The sequence below is a fragment of the Colobus angolensis genome, unplaced genomic scaffold (assembly GCF_000951035.1).
Source record: "Colobus angolensis palliatus isolate OR3802 unplaced genomic scaffold, Cang.pa_1.0 Scaffold295, whole genome shotgun sequence".
NCBI lineage: Eukaryota > Metazoa > Chordata > Mammalia > Primates > Cercopithecidae > Colobus > Colobus angolensis.
Genome location: NW_012116210.1, coordinates 914,656 through 935,117, shown reverse-complemented (window position 1 = coordinate 935,117; position 20,462 = coordinate 914,656). Strand labels below are relative to the sequence as shown.

The following is a 20,462-nucleotide window of genomic DNA, read 5'->3' as shown; positions in this document are numbered from 1 at the left end:
GAGGAAACAAATTATTTCTCCTTGTGGGGAAAGGAAAGGGATCAGAAGTGATCATGTCTACCTGCACTGATCCATTCTGGAGAGTGACATGGAATTCCTTCTGCCACAAGAAAAGGCAGGAATTGGAGCAACAAGATTCCCTCTTCAAAATATAATCCTTTTTATTCTTTTTAAAAATTTAAAGAAAAGGTAGTGTTACTAGTGTGTCCAAGGAGGATTTCTGGTGAGACTTCCAACTGCCAGTGGGTAGAGTCTGGTGTGGGCATCTTAGATTTTCCTTTTTGTTTCCTTTGTAATTGATTTTTTTCATCAGAAGTGCTCATCATTGAAATGATCATGCTCATCATTTAAAAAAAAACCAAATATATCAAGTATGAAAGTTCTTCTCAATTTTCTCTCCAATCCTACTCTCCAGTGAGAAGAGTTTGATTTGTCTTCCTGGACTTTTTTTCTGTGCATTTGGAAACATGCATCCTCATGTACACACTCATAAAGTACCACATTTCTTCACAAATGATATCACACATTTGCTCAGCAGGTTGCCTTTTCATTCAGCAAAATATCACAGGCATCTTTCTACAGGTGCACATAATAGATATCCTGAATATTCAATTGCTTTTATGTGCCATGATGTATTTAACTAGTCCCTAATGACATTTAAGTTGTTCCCACTTATTTTGCTACCATGAACAGTACTATAATACATATACTTGTGTAAACATAATCTTGTCAAATTTTTCAATTATTTTTGAAGGGTAAGAATTCTAGCATAATTTACTTTAATTTTAAATCAAATTTAAATTTTGATAGGTGCTATCAAGTAGCCTCTAAAACACTGTAAGAATCTACAGCCACCTTCAATAAAGTAGAAGAGTAACTATCTCCCAACATCTTCACCAACCTTGAATATTATTCATTTGTATAGGTAAAATGGTATTGATTTTAATTTGCATTTAAGTTATCACTAGTAAGGACAATATCTTACTTCCCCAAGCATTTAGTCCATTTACGTTTTTCTTCTTGAATTGCATTCACAATCTTTACTGTTTTCCTTTTGAACACACTTTTAACTTCATCTCCAAAAAATATTACTACTCAGTCTTTCCTATTTTTAAATGGTAGGGACACATCTAAGTATAGAATCTAAAATATTTGTTTTATATACAACTTTTCAGAAAACTTTTGGTGTGTGTTAAATTTGTAAGATGAAGGAAAACAGCATTTTGTGGGTTTTTTAATGAACTTTTATAGCAATCACAATGGATTGTACTGAAAGAAAGTGGAAAAAATCTGTTCACCAAAACTAATGTTGGGTCTAGGCATCATTTCCAGTTCTCATTTTGTCTCTTGGAAAAGTTAATACATTGTGGCTTAATCCTAAATTAAAAATATTGGTTTTATGGCTTCAAAAGCTTTCCAATGTATTGCAGAAATGATATTTGCAAACCTCTGGAATTATATAAATGGATTTTCACTAAGTAGGTTTCAAAATTGTTATTCTTTTCTTACAGTGCCTTTATCTCTGAAGCAGAAAAAAAGCCCAAGATGTTGAACCAAACCACTTTAGATAAGAAGCGACTTACGCTCTGTTGGCAGGAGCTGGTATGTGAAAATCTATTTATACTTTGTGGACAGAGTTAAAAATAAACCTCACGGATGAGGCATAGTTCACAGACCAAATGAGGATAAGGTTTAAAGGTCATACATTTTTGGGATGCAGAGACAAGAGTGAGAAGGGAACATTTGTTAAGTTGGAAAGAAATGAACATTTATTGAAGGTTTATAGGATGAACTAGAAGCCCACTGGTCCTACTTCCTATTCTGATGGAGAATAGGTGCCCTCTAGCTCATTTTCTTGACCTTCGTATTTTGTTAAAGGCAGTAGACTCGCTTGGACCTCTGCCCCGCAAGCCAAGCGATCAAAAGAAATAACTGTGCTCCTTGACTTCAGGTTCTTCCTATTGAGAATTGTGTTAAAATTTGTAAGCGCTTCTTGAGAACAGGTCAGGAGTTGATATCCCTCTGTGTCCTGGGAACCTGCATGTACTAGGTGCCTAATAGTTGCCCAGTTCTTCTTTAATGACTGGTGACTAGAATTGCCAGACCAAGTCAGGCCCTGGATTGTCTCAATTGGAAATGTCAGTTCCAGCAAGGGCACCAAGGGACATTTCATGTGAGGCCAGGATATTTCTGCAAAGAAAAATTACTCAGTGCTTGACTTCTCAGGGACATTTTAAAGTATGAGTGGGGCTCAGAGAGATTAAATGATTTTTTCTAAGGATCACAGCTAGTTAACTGTAGTCCAAAAACTAAAACCCAGGTCTCCTAACTCCTCATCCATCCTTCTCCCCAGAATGCTGCTTTTCTGTCCTCTGGAACATTTCAGGGAGGCTAGATTCCCACCGTCAATAAGACCTTCTTCCTATGCTGGCTTTTCTCAGCACCTCTGGCTGAAGTGCTATCTCTGCAGCTTCCCTCTGCTCCATGTTTTCTACAGAGTTCTGTCTTCACATTGTCTGACAGCCCTTGGCCTGATTATTTCAGTATCTTTTTTAGTGGCCTAGGTCTCCCTCCTCATCTCTAGACCTGCATTTCCAGCCTCCTAGTGGGCATCTCCATGCTTATATCACCCGAAACTCTGTGTATTCCTACTGAGCCCATCACCTTATCTCAACTTGTTCCACATCCTGCATTGGCACCACCAGCTAGACTGACTGCTCAAACAAGAAGGCTAAGCTTCAACATTGGCTCTTTATCTCCCACCTTAAGTAGCCATTGAACACTAGGTCCTGTAGATTCTGCCTGTTAGTGACTCTGGAACGAACTCCACTTCTTCATCTTCAGAGTCACTGCCTAAACTGAGTTTCTTAGCATCTCTGTTCTAGAGTATTGCAAAAGTCTTCCTCTAATCCATCTTCCATATCACAACCAGCATGATCTTTCTAAAACACAAGCCTGATTAGATCATTATTCAAAAAAATCATTGGATTCTCTCAATCATTCGTAGGATAAAGTCTAAATCCCTTTTGCATGATATATTGGGCTGTTTAATGTCTGGCCCCAACCTAGCATCCCAGCCTTATCCCTCTTTAGTTTGTTCCCATGTATCTATGCTCTGACAATTTTGAATCCTCAATGATTATGTATATTCACATGTAACTGTTCCCTCTGTCTTCTTACTCTCTGATGAATTCTATTCACATTTTAAAATTCAGCTCAAATGTCATACTTTCCAGGTAACCAGCTTTGCCCCTGTCTAGTACCACAGTGCTTCATGCATTTTAATTATGTGCATGTATTGTTTTCACCTCACCAAACTGTCAATGTCTCGGGGAAATGAAGCATTATTTCTTCTCTCTGTCCCAGACCTAGGCTCCAAGCATAGTGCCTGGTAGATAACAGGTATGCATTTCTTCCAGTCAACATTAGCAGAGGCTTCCTACATGACACACACTCCTCTAGATGCTGGGAACAAAGCTAGAAGAACTTGGTGCTTGTCCTTGAGGAATTTCTAGATTGAGTAGTTCATTCATTCCATAAACATTTATTTTTTATTTATTTATTTATTTTTGAGATGGAGTCTCGCTCTGTCATCGCCTAGGTTGGAGTGCAATGGCCGGATCTCAGCTCACTGCAAGCTCCGCCTCCCAGGTTTACACCATTCTCCTGCCTCAGCCTCCCAAGTAGCTGGGACTACAGGTGCCTGCCATCTCGCCCGGCTAGTTTTTTTTTTTTTTTTCCCAGTAGAAACGGGGTTTCACCGTGTTAGCCAGGATGGTCTCGATCTCCTGACCTCGTGATCCACCCTTCTCGGCCTCCCAAAGTGCTGGGATTACAGGCTTGAGCCACCGCGCCCGGCCCATAAACATTTATTTAACACCTATGTGCCAGAAACTCTGTTAGACACTGAGCATACAATAAGGATAAGACAGAGGAGGTCCTTGTCCTACTGAAGTTTACACATTAATGGTTAAGATAGAAGATAGACAGGTAAACAGAAAATACATAAAAATTATTACAGATTGTGATTTAAAAGGAAATTCTAAAAAGCCACAGGGATCAGGAAAACATGGGGGCATATAATACAGTGGTGACATTTAGGTTGAGGCCTTAAAGATGAGAAGAAACCAGCCACGTAAAGACTAGGAAGAACATTTGAGCAAGAGGAAACACCAAGCATACCAGCTAATATGGTTTGGCTATGTCTCCACCCAAATCTCATCTTGAACTCTCACATGTTGTGGGAGGGATCTGCTGGGAGGTAATTGAATCATGGGGGCAGGTCTTTCCCATGCTGTTGTCATGATAGTGAATAAATCTCATGAGATCTAATGGTTTATAAAGGGTAGTTTCCCTGCACAAGCTCTCTTTCTTTGCCTGCCGCCATCCACGTAAGACGTGACTTGCTCCTCCTTGCCTCCCACCATGATTTTCCCCATGAGGCCTCCCCAGCCATGTAGAACTGTGAGTTCTCCATTAAACCTCTTTCCTTTATAAATTACCCAGTCTCAGGTATGTCTTTATTAGCAGCATGAGAAAAGACTAATAGACCAGCTTTAGGATGGAGAAAGTTTGTCATGTTCTAGGGCTTCTGAGGACCAGTGTGCCTGAGGCACAGTGAGGGAGGAAGGAATATTATAAGATGAAACAGACAGTGGCAGGGCCAACTCACACAGGGCCTTAGAAGTCACTGTAAATACTTTTTTCCTAAGCACATAAATGTGAGCTGAACAAATGAATCAAACACTTTTGAGTTTTCCAACCACTTACACTGAACTTTCTGGTGGCATTTCTCATATGATGTCTTCTTGGTCTGAAAGCAGCTACCATACCTCCGGGAAGAGGTAGTGAGTGCAATGGTTAAGCACTGGACTCTGGATGCAGCTGGGGGTCAGCTCTGGCTCTGCCATTCAGTAGCTGCATTACTGCTTCCTCAGCTGTAAAATGGGAATAATAGAACCTACCTAATAAGGTTGTTATGAGGAGTAACAAAAGATTAATACAGTGGTTAGAATATTGCCTGGCACAGAGGAACATCACAGTACACCTTAGGCTGCTATTATCATAGTTGTTGTTGTTAAATATCAGAAAGCCTCTGTTCTCACACGCTAATAAAGACATACCCAAGACTGGGTAATTATAAAGGAAAGAGGTTTAATTGACACACAGTTCCACATGGCTAGGAGGCCATGGTGGCCTCCAGTCATGGTGGAAGGCAAGAAGGAGCAAATCATATCTTACATGGTGGCAGGCAAGAGAAGTGCTAAGCAAAAGGGGGAAAAGCTTCTTATAAAACCATCAGATATCATGAGAACCTTACTCACTATCACGAGAACAGCATGAGGGTAAATGCCTCCATGATTAAATTACCTCCCACTAGGTCCCTCCCATGATATGTGGGGATTATGGGAATTACAATGCAAGATGAAATTTGGGTGGGACACAGCCAAACCATATCAACTTAGATTCAGGTGCTGGTTAATAAGCCATGTGACCTTATTAAGCCTGTGGCCTTTCTGGACCTCAGCTTCTCATCTGTCAAGCGGAGGTGAGATGATATTACTGCCTCCACAATCCTGTGAAGTTTCCACTAAGGGGGCAGCGTGCGTGGTGGCAGACCCTGGAACAGTCCACGTGAGTGGCTCAGTGTGGAGCTCACCAGGACCTTCAGGCCTCTTCAGCAATAGGATGCTGCTTGTTGTCCAGATCTCTAGAAAGACCTACACTGACTCTTGTCTTGTTTTAGGAAGCAATGTGCAAGGAGGCCAAGGGCATCATTCAGCAGCAGAAGAAAAAGTTACCTCTTGATGAAATGATTCACGAAGCCGAAAGCTTTGTGGAAAAAATCCGCTTTCTTGTTGACGAGGTATTTGACTCTAAAGGCAAACCTCATTTGGAAGGTTAGACTGAATGTCTTCCAAGGAGGTTTGAATGGTTGGTACGGGTGAAATATGAATCAATGTTTTTCTCCCCAGCCCTAGTGGGCTGCGCAGGCACTCCTAGTTTAGAGAAGAGATTTTTAAATTAAACCAAAAAAGTACAGCTTTATTGATTTTTTTTTTTTTAACAAAACCTGAGCATTCAGCAAAATGAAAGGCACATTTGCTAATGGGCTCAGGTGAAGTCAACATACGCACAGGAACTTTGATAGGTGTTCAACTATAAAAGGATTTAAATTCGTGCCCAGTAAAGGGCACAGCAGCTTCTCATTTTAAAGTTAGTTGTAAACAGTGTCTTCTGGTGACTTCTAGAATGACCTGTTTAAAAAGAGCCCTCATATTTGCATCTGTCAGATACTGACATTCGTTCTTGAAGCCTGCAAATGTGTAGAAACTTCTAAAACAGGGGTTTTTTTTGTGGAAAGATTTCAGAGAGAGAGATTTACTGCTTCTGTTTTTCTTGAAAATTACAGTTCTTATTGCAAATCAGTCATTCCCTGGCGGCACATAGGAATTTGAATAAGCACTCAGAAGAGAGAAGGGATGCTCTCTTGGGGGATTAGTTACAACTGATCACTAGGGATTGGAAACACAGAGCGTCTGCTTCCAGTCCAGGAATGTCAAAGCCTTGTTTATAACAATATACCTCTTTTTGTTTTGAGAGTTTTCTTTGTTCAGAAATCTGCATTTCAAATACCTACAACATAATGGGCCACTTGGCATGGAATTCTACTCTTCCTATCTTGATTAATTCAACTTTAAAGTCTAATTTCCTATGCAATTTAGCTGAGTTCCTGCTGAATAACCACTTAAAATGGAAATAAAATATTTTGCAATCATATTATAGGTACGCAGTTCCTTGTAGAAATACTTGCCTAAGAGCAAGTAAAATCATTCAAAGACATGCATAGATTTTTGTTTTTGTTGTTTCATTTGAATATTCTGGAAATGTTATCTGGCTCTGAGGAGTGCTTAAAACTAAATCATTATTACAAGATTGGAAAAGATCCATGGGAAGTTGTGCAAAAGTGTTTGTCCTGCACATGGAGAAAAGTAGGCTACCAAAGACGCCAAATCACAGGTCCGACTTGCATGTTCTCATATGGGCAATTTGACATGTGAGTTTGTATGCACTTTTTTTATTTTTTATTTTTTGAGATGGAGTCTCGCTCTGTTGCCCAGGCTGGAGTGCAATGGCATGATCTTGGCTCACTGCAACCTCCTCCGCCTCCTGAGTTCAAGCGATTCTTCTGCCTCAGCCTCCTGAGTAGCTGAAATTATAGGCAAGTGCCACTACCCCTGCCTAATTTTTGTATTTTTAGTAGAGACGTGGTTTCACCATATTGGCCAGGATGGTCTCGAACTCCTGACCTCATGATCCACCCGCCTTGGCCTCCCAAAGTGCTGGGATTACAGGTGTGAGCCAGCATATGTATACATTTTTAATTCATGACCTAAACAAGGCTTTCTCTTCTCTAGGAAACTGCACTTAATTTGTCTGATGGCATAGATGTTTCAGTGCTTAGATGGTGTCAGTCACAGCATTTGTTTTGTCGAAGTGGGACTGTTTCAGGATAGCAGAACTCTGCAAGTACATTTGTTCAGTACCAACCTTTCAAATCCCACTCCTACAGCCCCAGCACACTATCCCTGATGTTTTCATCTGGATGCTCAGCAACAACAGGAGAGTGGCCTACGCCCGCATCGCCTCCAAAGACCTCCTCTATTCCCCGGTCACAGGGCAGATGGGCAAACACTGCGGCAAGATCAAAACTCACTTCCTCAAAGTAAGTGTGCAGTATTTTAACTAAAAGAAGGGAGATTTCTGTTTCTCTAGGGTGGCTCAGACTTTCTAGTGTGTGTCCACGGCTCTCACCGTTCCCCAGTGCTTTCAAAGGTAGGAGGACAACTAGAACACCTTGGTGTCTCTTGGTTCAAATTGCAATTTAGTAGACCACTTTGAGGTGGAATTTTTTCAAAATTTTTAACTGTTACATCACCAGACACACGTAAGTTTCTTTTTTAATCTAATGGGTTACTTTAATTTTTACCTCTTTGATTGCTAGTATTAATAACAATTAACCTTAAGGTTTTGTTTGTTTGTTTGTTTTCTCGAGATGGTGTCTTGCACTGTCACCAGGACTGGAGTGCAGTGGTGTGACCTCGGCTCACTGCAACCTTTGCCTCCTGGATTCAAGTGTTCTCCTGCCTCAGCCTTCCAAGGAGCTGAGATTACAGATTCCCGCCACCAAGCCCAGCTAATTTTTTGTATTTTTAGTAGAGATGGGGTTCCACTATGTTGGCCAGGCTGGTCTCAAATTCCTGACCTCGTGATCCGCCTGCCTCGGCCTCCCAAAGTGCTGGGATTACAAGCATGAGCCACTGTTCCTGGCCAATTTTTTATTTTTTTATTTTTTTATTTTTTTATTTCAATAGCTTTAGGAGTACAAGTGGTTTGTGATTACATGGATAAGTTGAATAGTGGTGAAATCCAGAATTTCAGTGCAACTGTCACCTGAGTAGTGTACAGTGTATGAATAGGTAGTTTTTTTGTCCCTCATCCCCATTCTACCCTCCCCTTTTCTGAGTTTTCAGTGTCCATTATACCACTCTGTATGACTTTTCATACCCATAGCTTAGTTCCTGCATGTAAGTGAGAACATACAGTATTTGATTTTCCATTCTTGAGTTACTTAGAATAAATAATGGCCTCCAGCTCTATTCAAGTTGCTGCAAACGACATTATTTCATTCTTTATTTTATGGCTGAGTAGTATTCCATGGTGTATATATATCACATTTTCTTAATCCAGTCATCAGGTGATGGACACTTAGGTTGTTGATTCCATATCTTTGTAATTTTGAATTGTGCTACAATAAACATATATGTGCTGGTGCCTTTTTGAACTTTTTCTTTGGGTAGATACCCAGTAGTGGGTAGTGGGTAGTGGGCTTGCTGGTTTGAATGGTAGATCTACTTTTAGTTCTTTGAGAAATCTCTATACTGTTTTCCACAGAGATTGTGCTAATTTATAGTCCCATCAGCAATACAAAAGCGTTCCTTTTTAGCTGCATCCATGCCAACATCTACTGTTTATTGACTTTTTAATAATGGCCATTCTGGCTGGGGTAATGTGGTATCTCAATCATTGTTTTAATTTGCATTTCCCTGATGATTAGTGATGTTGAGCATTTTTTTTTTATATGTTTCTTGGCCATTTGTATATCTTCTTTGGGGAGATATTTATTCATGTCTTTTACCCACTTTTTAATGGAATTATTTATTTTTTTCATGTTGATTTGTTTTGAGTTCCTTGTAGATTCTGGATATTAGTCCTTTACGGGACACATAATTTGCAAATCTTTCCTCCCATTCTGTAGGTTTCTGTTTACTCTGATGGTTCTTTGGCTGTGCAGAAGCTTTTTAGTTTAATTAGGTACCATTTATTTTTGTTTTTGTTGCATTTGTTTTTGGTGTCTTAGTCATAAATTCTTTGCCAGAAGAGTTTTTTTCTAGGTTTTCTTCTAGAGGTTTTATGGTTTCAGGTCTCAGATTTAAGACTTTAATCCATCTTGAGTTAATTTTTTGTATCTGGTGAGAAATAGAGATCCAGGTTCATTCTTCTACATGTGGCTATCTCGTTTCCCCAGTACTATTTATTAATAAGGCATCCTTTCTCCAATTTGCATTGTTGTGTGCTTTGCTGAAGATCTATTGGTTTTAAATATTTGACTTCGTTTCTAGGTTCTCTATTCTATTCCACTGGCCTATATATCTACTTATATACCAGTACCATGTTGTTTTGGTAACTATAGCCTTGTATAATTTGAAGTTAGGTAATGTGATGCCTCCAGATTTGTTCTTTTTGCTTAGGATTGCTCTGGCAATTTGGGCTCTTTTTTGGCTTCATATGAATTTTAGGATAGTTTTTTCTAATTTGGTAAAAAATGATGTTGGTATTTTGATAGGAAGGGCATTGAATCTGTTGATTGTTTGGGGCAGTATGTTTATTTTCATGATATCGATTCTTCCAATCCATGAGCGTTGGAGGTATTTGCATTTGTTTGTGTCATCTATGATTTCTTAGAATAAACGTTTTTCTATCAGTTTCCTCACTAGTGTAATTTGTCCGTGGCATCTTCTCACATGAGTTAACCTGTATTTTAAAATAGCTTCAAAGAAAACTATAAGAAGGACAGAACAGCTAGTTCAGGATTCCTTGTGACTTTAAATTGTAAAAATATAAAATTTTCCACTTGAGGGTCCCTCACCCTTCATCAAGACAGAGTCCCCAGATGCCTTCTGGGTGGGCCCTTAAAGACATGTATCTCTGGACAGATTCTACTGTCTCTAACTCAGGATTTGAGCTTTGCTTGGAGGCCCTGGGTATTTTACCTCCACTACAAATACATTTTTATCCCAGTAAGTAGAAATGAATGAATAAGAGGAAAATGTGTCCAAAGTCTTTACCCCCACCAACAACTGACAAGAGTACAAGTTGACTGATTAACTTTTCCTAACCCATAGCTGACTGTCCTCCCAATATCAGTTCTGGTTTCTTGCTATATAATAATCATTCCTTTACTAACTCAAGGAGGGAGAAAAGGTTCAAAAGCATGCCACAGAGGAACAGGTAAAAAGATAGCAATTCTTAGCTGAGAAGATTTGACAGCATGAGGGAGTAGTTTCAGTATTTTGGGAGCTAGTACATAGATGGAGGGGAGGTATAGGGAAGAGAGAGACCCAGCAGGTAAAAATCAGGCCCTACAAAGACATTACAGGGAAATAGTTTCCTAAATGGAAGTCCATAATGCATTCCTCATCCTTAAAGGTGTTAGCACACCCTAGGCAACTATTTGATATAAACATGGCAGCAGGCAGCTAAATTAAATAGCCTCTAAGTGCCATCCGATCTCAAGAGTTTACTGCAGATGTGATTGTTAAATGTGGCAGACAGAAGGGCCCTATTATTAAGCGTGAGAGGCAGTGTGGGATAATGGTTTAAAGCATGGGCTTTGAAATAAGGTGAATTTGGGCTAGAATTTGTATGAGATCACTAGGGCTACTGTAACAAACTAGCATAAACTGACTGGCTTAAACAACAGAAACGTATTATCTCATGGTTCTAAAGGTTAGAAGTCCTAGGTCAAGGTGTTGGCAGGGCCATATTCCCTTGAAGGTGTTAGGGAAGAACATGTTCCAGGCCTCTCTTCTAGCTTCTGGTTGGTTGCACGGCTTTCACTAGAATGGTGCCAATCTCCATATGACATTCTTCCTCTGTGTCTGTCCCTTCATCTGACAGTCTTTTTATGACTCCAGTCATATGGGATTAGGGACCTACCCTACTGCAGTACAATGTAATTTTAACTTAACTAATTATGTCTACATCGACCCTATTTCCAAATAAGGTCATATTTTGGGTTTTGGGGATTAGAACTTCAACATATAAATTTTGTGGTACCACAATTCAGCCCATAACAGAATTCCAGGGCCAATATATACTAGTTGTATGACCTTAGGCAACTTAATATTCTTCAGCCTTCAAATGGATAAAAAATGTTCATCCTATTTTTCGTTCATTAAATGGAGATTATTGTGAGGAACAAGTGAATAAATGCAAGTAAATAACACATAGTTGTGCCTCACAGAATAATCACTCAATAAATGCTAGCATTCGAGCAACTAGACATCCACATTCCCAGAGGACATTGCTGTAATTGTGTCCCCCCTCATATCCAGAGAGTTGTTTGAAGCTCTCTGTGTTATTTTCTGTCATGTATGTAAAATGATTTTGTTTTAGAGACAGCATCTTACTCTGTTGCCAAGTCTGAGGTGCAGTGGTAAAATCACAGCTCACTGCAGCCTTGAACTTCTAGGCTCAAGCAATCCTCTCACCTCAGCCTCCTGAATAGCTAGGTCTACAGGCATGTGCCACCACATCTGGCTAATTTTTATTTCTCATAGAGATGGGATCTTACTAAGTAACCAGGCTTATCTCAGACTCCTGGCCTCAAGTGATTCCTCGGCCTTCCTTGGCCTCCCAAAGCACTGAGATTACAGATGTGAGCCATTGTGCCTGGCCTAAAATGGCTTTTAAACCCACTCCAATAAAACTATAACTGAAAAACAAAGTTTTTTCACCCAAGTCATTAACCACAATTACCAAGAATTTTCTTTAACTTTCTCCATTCAAAGAATGTTAAGGAGGCAAGAAATATTTATCTTAAAAATAGCAAATCACTTCAGAAGGCCCTGTGCTAAAAATACTAGAAAGGTGGTATAAAGTTATTCACTTCTAAATATTTTGATGTATCCTGGCACTATTTAAAATTAGAACAAAGAACAGCTGTCAAATAAAGTCAGAGGTTAGAAGAGTTGAAAAGGCGGAACTTTTGCCCTGGAGCAGTCATCATCTGAATATTATTTTCTTCTGTAGGCCTTAGCTTATTTCTTTATTTGTGTTTTCCTTTTGCCATTGGAATTGCTCTGGGTGGTAGCTTTCTGGATCTTGTTGAATCCAATCATATGAACTTGATAAAATATCTTGATAAGATGATTCAGCAAGACCATTTTCATTTCTGTTTTGATTTTCACTCCTGACTTTAAGTCCCTTCTCACCCACCATCTCTCTTTATGCCCCTTTCTCTTCACTGAATGAGCAAGACCAGAAAAAACAAAGGCAGCACCAGGGACACTGAGTATTTCCTCATCTGCCACTCACTCCAATTTTTCAGCTGGGAAATAGGAAGTGAAGGTGGGCGGGGGCTGCGGGGGAACATAGAATATAAATCTCTAAACTCTCTAAGCTAAAGTTTCCTCAAGCTTTATTCTGTGGAGCTGCTGTTCTTTGAGTGGCTCTGTAAATGTTCCATATTCAAATGCTTTTAAGAAGTTGCAGTTGTGACCTTGAAAACTCTTGCAGTCTCATGGTGCCCATTAACCAGTGGAAGGTTCCAAGAAGTCCTGCAGTTGGGAAACATCTTTAACTTTTTTATATTTTATTTTACTTTAAGTTCTAGGATACATGTGCACAATGTACAGAGTCATTACATAGATTAACGTGTGCCATGGTGGTTTGCTGCACCTATCGACCTGTCACCTAGGTTTTAAGCCCTGCATGCATTAGGTATTTGTTGTAATGGCCTCCCTCCCCTTGTTCCCCACTTCCTGACAGGCCTTGGTGTGTCATGTTCTCCTCCCTGTGTCCATGTGTTCTCATTGTTCAACTCCCACTTATGAATGAGAACATGCAGTGTGTGGTTTTCTGTTCCTGTGTTAGCTTGCTGAGAATGATGGCTTCCAGCTTCATCCATGCCCCTGCAAAGGACATGATCTCATTCTTTTTTATGGCTGCATAGTATTCCATGGTGTATATGTGCTACATTTTCTTTATCCAGTCTATCATCGATGGGCATTTGGGTTGGTTCCATGTCTTTACTATTGTGAACAGTGCCGCAGTAAACATACATGTGCATATCTCTTCATAGTAGAATGATTTATAATCCTTTGGGTATATAGCCGGTAGTGGGATGGCTGGGTCAAATGGTACTTCTGGTTCTAGATCGTTGAGGAATCACGACACTGTCTTCCACAATGGTTGAACTAATTTACACTTCCACCAACAGTGTTCCTATTTCTCCACAGCCTTGCCAGCATCTGTTGTTTCTTGACTTTTTTATAATTGCCTTTCTGGCTGGTGTGAGATGGTATCTCATTGTGGTTTTGAATTTTAAAGTTCAGTGATGTTAAGTTTTTTCATGTTTGTTGACTGTATAAATGTCTTCTTTTGAGAAGTGTCTGTTTATGTCATTTGCCCACTTTTTAATGGGATTGTTTGTTTTTTTCTTGTAAATTTGTTTAAGTTCTTTGTAAATTCCAGATATTAGACCTTTGTCAGATGGGTAGAATGCAAAAATTTTATCCCATTCTGTAGATTACCCATTCGCTCTGATAGTTTCTTTTGCTTTGTAGAAGCTCTTTAGTTTAATTAGACCTCATTTGTCAATTTCTGCATTGGTTGCAGTTGCTTTTGGCGATTTCATCATAAAATATGCCTATGACCTGAATGGTATTGCCTAGGTTTTCCTCTAGGGCTTTTATGGTTTGGGTTTTACATTTAAGTCTTTAATCCATCTTGAGTTAATTTTTGTATAAGGTTTAAGGAAGGAGTCCAGTTTCAGTTTTCTGCATATGGCTAGCCAGTTTTCCCAGCACCATTTATTAAATAGGCAATTCTTTCCCCATTGCTTGTTTTTATCAGGTTTATCAAAGATCGGATGGTTGTAGATGTGTGGTGTCATTTCTGAGGTCTCTATTCGGTTCCATTGATCTGTATGTCTGTTTTGGTACCAGTACCAAGTGAAACATCTTTAACTTTTTAAGCCCACATTTGTCAAGCTTATGCATCCAGAATAGCTATTTGTACGTTTTAGGAAACTTCTCTTCCTGTCTTGGGAACTATTAATACAGAGGAAACAAAGTGCCTCATCTGTAGTCACATGGCCAAGTAATGATCAGTAACAGCAATGAAGGTTTTGTGGTCCTGGGTGGCATGATCTTTCTTTTTCTCTAATTTAAACATATTCACAATGCTACTAAAAATGATGGACCAGAATTTGTAGAACTCAGCCCAACACACCACTCAAAAGTTTAGGATCCTCTCCTTTTAGTCTTATCCCCACTGTGCTCCCGAGGGCTGGAAATGTGGAAGTGGAAATTTATCACCAAAACGAAACCCTTCCTAAGGAAGGAGCTAGATGCTCTCAGAGCCCAGAGGGTGGCGCTCAACCTTCCTTTTCTCCTTGAGTTAGCTCTGTGCTGAGTCCACTCCTTCTCACTCCCTTTGCTGTCCCTATCCTACCTTCTCTCCACAACAGGGAGTCCATCTCCTGTTCTCCAGGTACCAGCTTTCCATCTAGCTTTTCCTAGATGCAGCAGGAAGTGATGGCTAAAAAGCACCTTTCTCTGTCCTGCCACAGAGTAAAACCTCTACCACATAAACAAACCTCACTCTCGCTAATACTGACCAACTCTAACATAGTTCATGTGAGTTACTACCTGTCTCTCTCTTTTCTCTCACTTGCCAAGCTTCCTCTTCCTTTTGAGCTGGCTGTCTTGCACCAGGACCCCATGGGAAGTGGGGGAGGCACAGGGGAGACTGAGCCTTTAGCATTTTGTCGCGTGCAATATTTATATATGAATGATCACAGCTTCTTGATATATTTTTGCATTCTTAATTGTTTTTCTCTGCTGTATTTTCTTTTTTCCTACCTTTCCATGCTATTCTCAAAGGGAAATACCTGGCTGTGGTTGGTCAGGGGCACATGACAGAGGAAGGAGAGTGGGGAAGCAGGTGTAGGAGCCAAGGGAGAGCTTTCCCTTGTTACTCTGAAGCTTCGCTGAAAAATCAATTCACAAAAGGTAGATTAATAGGAGAAAAGGCTTACAAATTTATTTAATGTGTATATTAAATATACACATTAATATATGGGAGCCTTTAGAAGGAAGATCCAAAAATAGGGGGAAATCGTCCATTTCTATGGTTAGGTTTAACAAAGTATGGATGGACATACAGAAATACGATTCAATAAAAATGGTATAATCTAATGCTAGTGGACTGAGCGGGGAAACCCAGCAAGGCCTGTCTGCCTAGCTACTTCTTGGCCTCCCTGTAGCATTCTTTCCTTCTGGGTGTGGGGTAGAACCCTCTCTGGAATGGGCTACAGTTAGACAAGGTAGGCCAGGTAATTTCCTTATGGCCAATTTTTACATAGAAAGTCAGAGGAAAAGTTAGAGTCATATTTTTAGGTTTTATAGCTGGCTTTTGGGAAATGGGGTTCTGGCGTCTGTGACCTGCACTAGGGAGGAGAGATTCTAGTTTCTATGGCTAACCTGGGGGCGAATGGGATTGAGAGAGAGGAGGGCAGGAGAAGGTCAGAGAAACACTTTTGCTTCTGAGGCTGCTTCTGAGGCCTTCATTTGGGAGTATTGTTTTCTGAGCCCCAGTCGAGGGCAGGCAGGGGCAGACATGGAACCAGGCTGAAAGTACACGTGAAATTAAAAATGGGATTCTGTTCCTGAAAGCACCTGGGAAGGTGCTCAATAATGTTGAATGAATCCAACTTAGATACTTAAGTGAGATACTCTGCATCATCTTGCCAGCAATTCCAACTTGTGTGTATTTTTTTAAAAATGTACAAGCTGCTAACTTTAGGAGTGCAGCAATGGTCTTTGTGGAACACTTTCACAAGACGTTAGCTGAGTCTTTGGTTTTAACCATGAGTTTAAACGCACACGTGTTGTTTAGCAGCAGTAGAAATGAATGATGTTTTTTGTCATTGTTTTGTTTTACTTTAAGAAACACAAGGCCAGCCTGGCATGGTGGCTCATGCCTGTAATCCCAGCACTTTGGGAGGCCGAGGTGGGTGGATCACCTGAGGTCAGGAGTTCAAGAACAGCCTGGCCAACATGGTGAAACCCCATCTCTACTAAAAATCCAAAAATTATCCAAGTGTGGTGGCATGCATCTGCAATCTCAGGTACTTGGGAGGCTAAAGCATGAGAATCACTTGGACCTAGGAGGCAGAGGCTGCAGTGAGCTGAGATTGCACCACTGCACTCTAGCCTGGGTGACAGAGCAGGACTCTGTCTCAAAAAAAACAAACAAAAAAAAAACAAAACAAAAGAAATACAGGCCCAGGCTCAGTGGCTCTTGCCTGTAATCCTGGCACTTTGGGAGGCCAAAGGGGGTAGATTGCTTTAGTCCAGGAGTTTGAGACGACCCTAGGCAACATGGGGAAACCCCATCTCTACCCCACCAAAAATCAATAAATACAAAAAATTATCCAGATATGGGGGTACCTGCTCATGGTCCAAGCTACTTGGGAGGCTGAGGTGGGAGGATGGCTTGAGCCTAGGAGGCAGAGTTTGTAGTGAGCTGAGATTGCACCACTTCACTCCAGCTTGGGTGACAGAGCAAGACTCTATGGGGGCAGGGCGGGAGGGGGATAAAAAGAAAAGAAAACCCTGCAGAATCTCAGATTTGCTTTGCTTAGGGCAATATAGCACACTAAGTTAAGAGCATTACCACTCAAATACTTAAAACTGAGATCTGTAGACCAGCAGGATTAGTGTCCATGAGGAGAAATCAGATTGTCAAACTGTCCCAGAGACCAGTTGAATTTGAGTGTGCATTTTAACCAGATGCCCTGGCAATCCATGTGCTCATAGCAGTGTGTGAGGAGCATTGACTGGGAGTCTGGGCTCTAACCCTGATAACCTATGATTTGGTGACAGCTTGCAGGCAATAGAACATTCTGTGTGAAGAGAGAAACATTAGACCACGGCCTAAAACAATATAATTGCTCAACATCTGTTAAATATTATTATTGTTAGAAAAGTAAATAAAGGATATTCACTCAACATATATTTACCACATGCTTCCTGGGTGCCAAGAACTCTTTTAGGCACTGGGGACATGGCAGTGAAGCAACAGACAAAAATTCCTTTCTTTATGAATCGATGTCTTAGTGATGTCTACAAATGGCAGAGGGATTGCTTTTATTATAGGAAAATAATCTTAGGCTTTCAATACATATTAATTTTATTGAACAAATGTATTCCTCAATACATTTTGGCTATTAGAGAAGTGATGAGTCGAGGATTCTTTGTGTTATTATAATTTTGTAAATTACAGGTTGTAGAGTGGTTGCCTTTACCAACAACAAAATAAACTTATTTGTTTTTTGAGCTCAACAAATACTGGCATCCTACTGCTTAAAGAATACAGTCCCAGCTCGTCCACATACTGAGCAGGATTGTTCAGCTTCATCTGTGTCATTCTCTGTCTAGCTCTCGTGCTCACTGGCTGTGACTTCTTTCCTGAAAGCTCTTAGCATCATTCCTGGCACAGAGTAAGCACTTGCTAAGTATTAGCTCATATTACCCAAATCTTTGTTCACACACTTTCCTCTCTTTCTGGGATCCAACTCCAAAGTGCCCATTAAAGCCCAGCTAAATATTTGAATCTTAAAGGAAGGATGGAAATCACTGCTGCTACTTCTCTGCTTCCTCAGCACTTTCTCTCTTTGCATTTGAGTAGGTGAAGCTAAGTGGCCAAGTGGAGTGGCCTCTTTGTGAGCCCTGGAGGGAGGGCCAGGACCAAGTCTTCTGGCCCCATTCCCTCAGCAAGGGCCTAGCAGCACTGGCAGTAGTTGCTAAGCTGAGTTGCTCAAAATCCATTTGTGGAACCCACAGAGCACAATGGAAAGGCAAACAGTCATGTTCAATTTCGGATTCAGAGGCTCTCCATGGGGTCCTTGGAAATTGACAGAGCAAGTTGTGGCCTTTCATAATAAGATTTTGTAACCCTCAATGGAAAGGAAGTGAGGTTAAAAAAAAAAAAAAAAAGAAAGAAAATTACTGACAGAAAATTCTAAGAAACACCAGGAAGAGGAACTTAAAAGAGGAGTTGATAACATTTTGAGAGGTAGCAGTTAAGTGCCATAGGTTACTCTTAGAATGATGGCCTTGCTGGCAACAGCCAAGACTGGGGCCTGGGACTCCTTGGAGGGGTAAGGGAGTACCTTTATTCTGGTGACTGAAAAATAAAGGAGCCACACTGCCTACATTTTGTCTTCAGATTCTGAGAATACATGCACCCCCCATGCAGACATATACACACATGTACATAAGTACATGTACACACATACACACACTTCCTGTGCATACTCATACTACCCACACTAATACAGACATAAACATAGAAATTAAAGCAAACATAAATAAAAATACAAATCTGAGCACATTCAAAAGAGAGAGAGCAGAGCAGTAAGGGAATCTGAGAACACACTGCATGAGGGAGGGGTGAAGTTGTTTAGCCAGGAAGAAAGCCCATGGCAGGCAGGCAAGTTCTTCCAAGCCGTAGAGTCCTGACTTATGGAAGAAGTACTAGGATTCTTCTAAATGAAGCAAAGAGGTAAAAAGTCAGGTTGGAACTCCAGACAGTTGGAAGTTCCAGGAAGAAGATTTCAGCTCAGAGTGATAGTCAAGCTATGGGGTTCAGAGTCTAGAGTCTAAATGTGGACTCTTTTATTTTTCACTTTTGTGTCTGTCACTTAAAACCTGAGCATCACAGGCAACTTACTTTATCTCTCTGAGCCTGTGTTTCCACATTTATCAAATGGTGGCAATAAACATACCTACTACCTATTAAGTTGAAGTGACCCACAGCTTGGAAGAGCTTATCACAGTGCAGGTTTAAGCTTTAGGTCTCACTAAACCTGGGTCTTCCTCTGGAGATCTGGAGTTGTGCATCAAGACAACTGGGGACATTGCTTTTATTTGGATTTAAGAGGAGCTTTTGAGAACTGCTCTCTGAACATACTTCCGGGTGTGTCTCCAGGAAGGACCTCTTTTCTCAAAAGGGAAGGCCTATAATTATCTCCTACTAACAAGTCAGTCTTGTTTGTAACCTTTCTCCAGCCTCCTGGAAAACGACCGGCTGGTTGGTCTGTGCAAGCAAAAGTTGACGTGTACCTGTGGTTGGGCTCCATCAAGCATGCCAGTGCCATCTTGGACAACTTGCCAGTAGGCTATGAAGCAGAAACGTCCTCCAAAGGGGCTGGCGCCAATCACCCCCCATCCAACCTGCTCTACCAAGGTAGGGTTCCCACTGGGCAAAGAGGGTCATTCGAGATCTCAGGTGGGCTTCTGAAAAGATAATAAGGAGGGCAGCATGCATGAGTTTTTTGTGCATTATTTTAGGGCCAACTTATTGGCCTTCTTTAGTACAGTTCCTAAGTGTTCTACCTTACCTTTCAATATCCCATCTAAAAAGAATAAAATCATTAAACGCATCTGGAATAAACACTTAAGTTTCTCTGTTAATAGAGAGGAAGTAATTTGAGTTTCTTTGTAGGCAGATTATGTAGGTTGAGTTTGTGTTTTAAACAAAAAAATGTCAGAATGTCAATAAGTTCTTGTGCTTACATGATCTGTGGAATTAAGGCAGATTTTACTTTCATGTGGCATGGGGGTTTTGACCTATCAACAGCAGATATTCACATTTCCTAGTAGTAACCCAGTGGAGACTGGTATCAGTAGGTTCACTCATATTTCTCCAGCTTGGTTCTTGGCTCGGCTGCTTTTAAAATTCAGCATGCTTTATGGAATCCTTTCTTCTATGTAGTTATTTTCTGTAAGTGCCATCATGTTTATGTTTTGATACATTTTTGAATTTTATTATAAATATTAATTACAATTGCATTTGGCTCTCTGCTTCCAAATTACTTCCATTTATGTTATCTCTTGCTGCTGAGTTCAGATAAAGCAGCCTGCAGTTTTACCTTCATTTCTGCTGAAGTTGAGTTTTGGGTTAAGCCAATGTTGGGAACACTGGAGAACTGTCTATACAGTCAAGTCTCCTCTGTGGCTCAAGGCTCCTCTGATTTGGTTGAACCTAGACTGCCAGTGGAATCAAAGTTGCTCAATAGTCAGAGAATACAAGGTTCTGGAAATACATAT

The 20,462-nt window shown here is 40.5% G+C and overlaps 1 protein-coding gene across 1 annotated transcript in view; it reads left to right on the top strand.

The window, feature by feature from the left end:
• FER1L6 (fer-1-like family member 6) overlaps nt 1–20,462 on the top strand; it is a 212,734-nt gene that overhangs the window by 106,057 nt on the left and 86,215 nt on the right. Inside the window, exons 17-20 of the mRNA XM_011949292.1 lie at nt 1,512–1,602; nt 5,747–5,866; nt 7,574–7,726; nt 19,422–19,599. Coding sequence (XP_011804682.1) covers nt 1,512–1,602; nt 5,747–5,866; nt 7,574–7,726; nt 19,422–19,599 — 542 coding nt within the window. The remainder of the gene's footprint in view (nt 1–1,511; nt 1,603–5,746; nt 5,867–7,573; nt 7,727–19,421; nt 19,600–20,462) is intronic.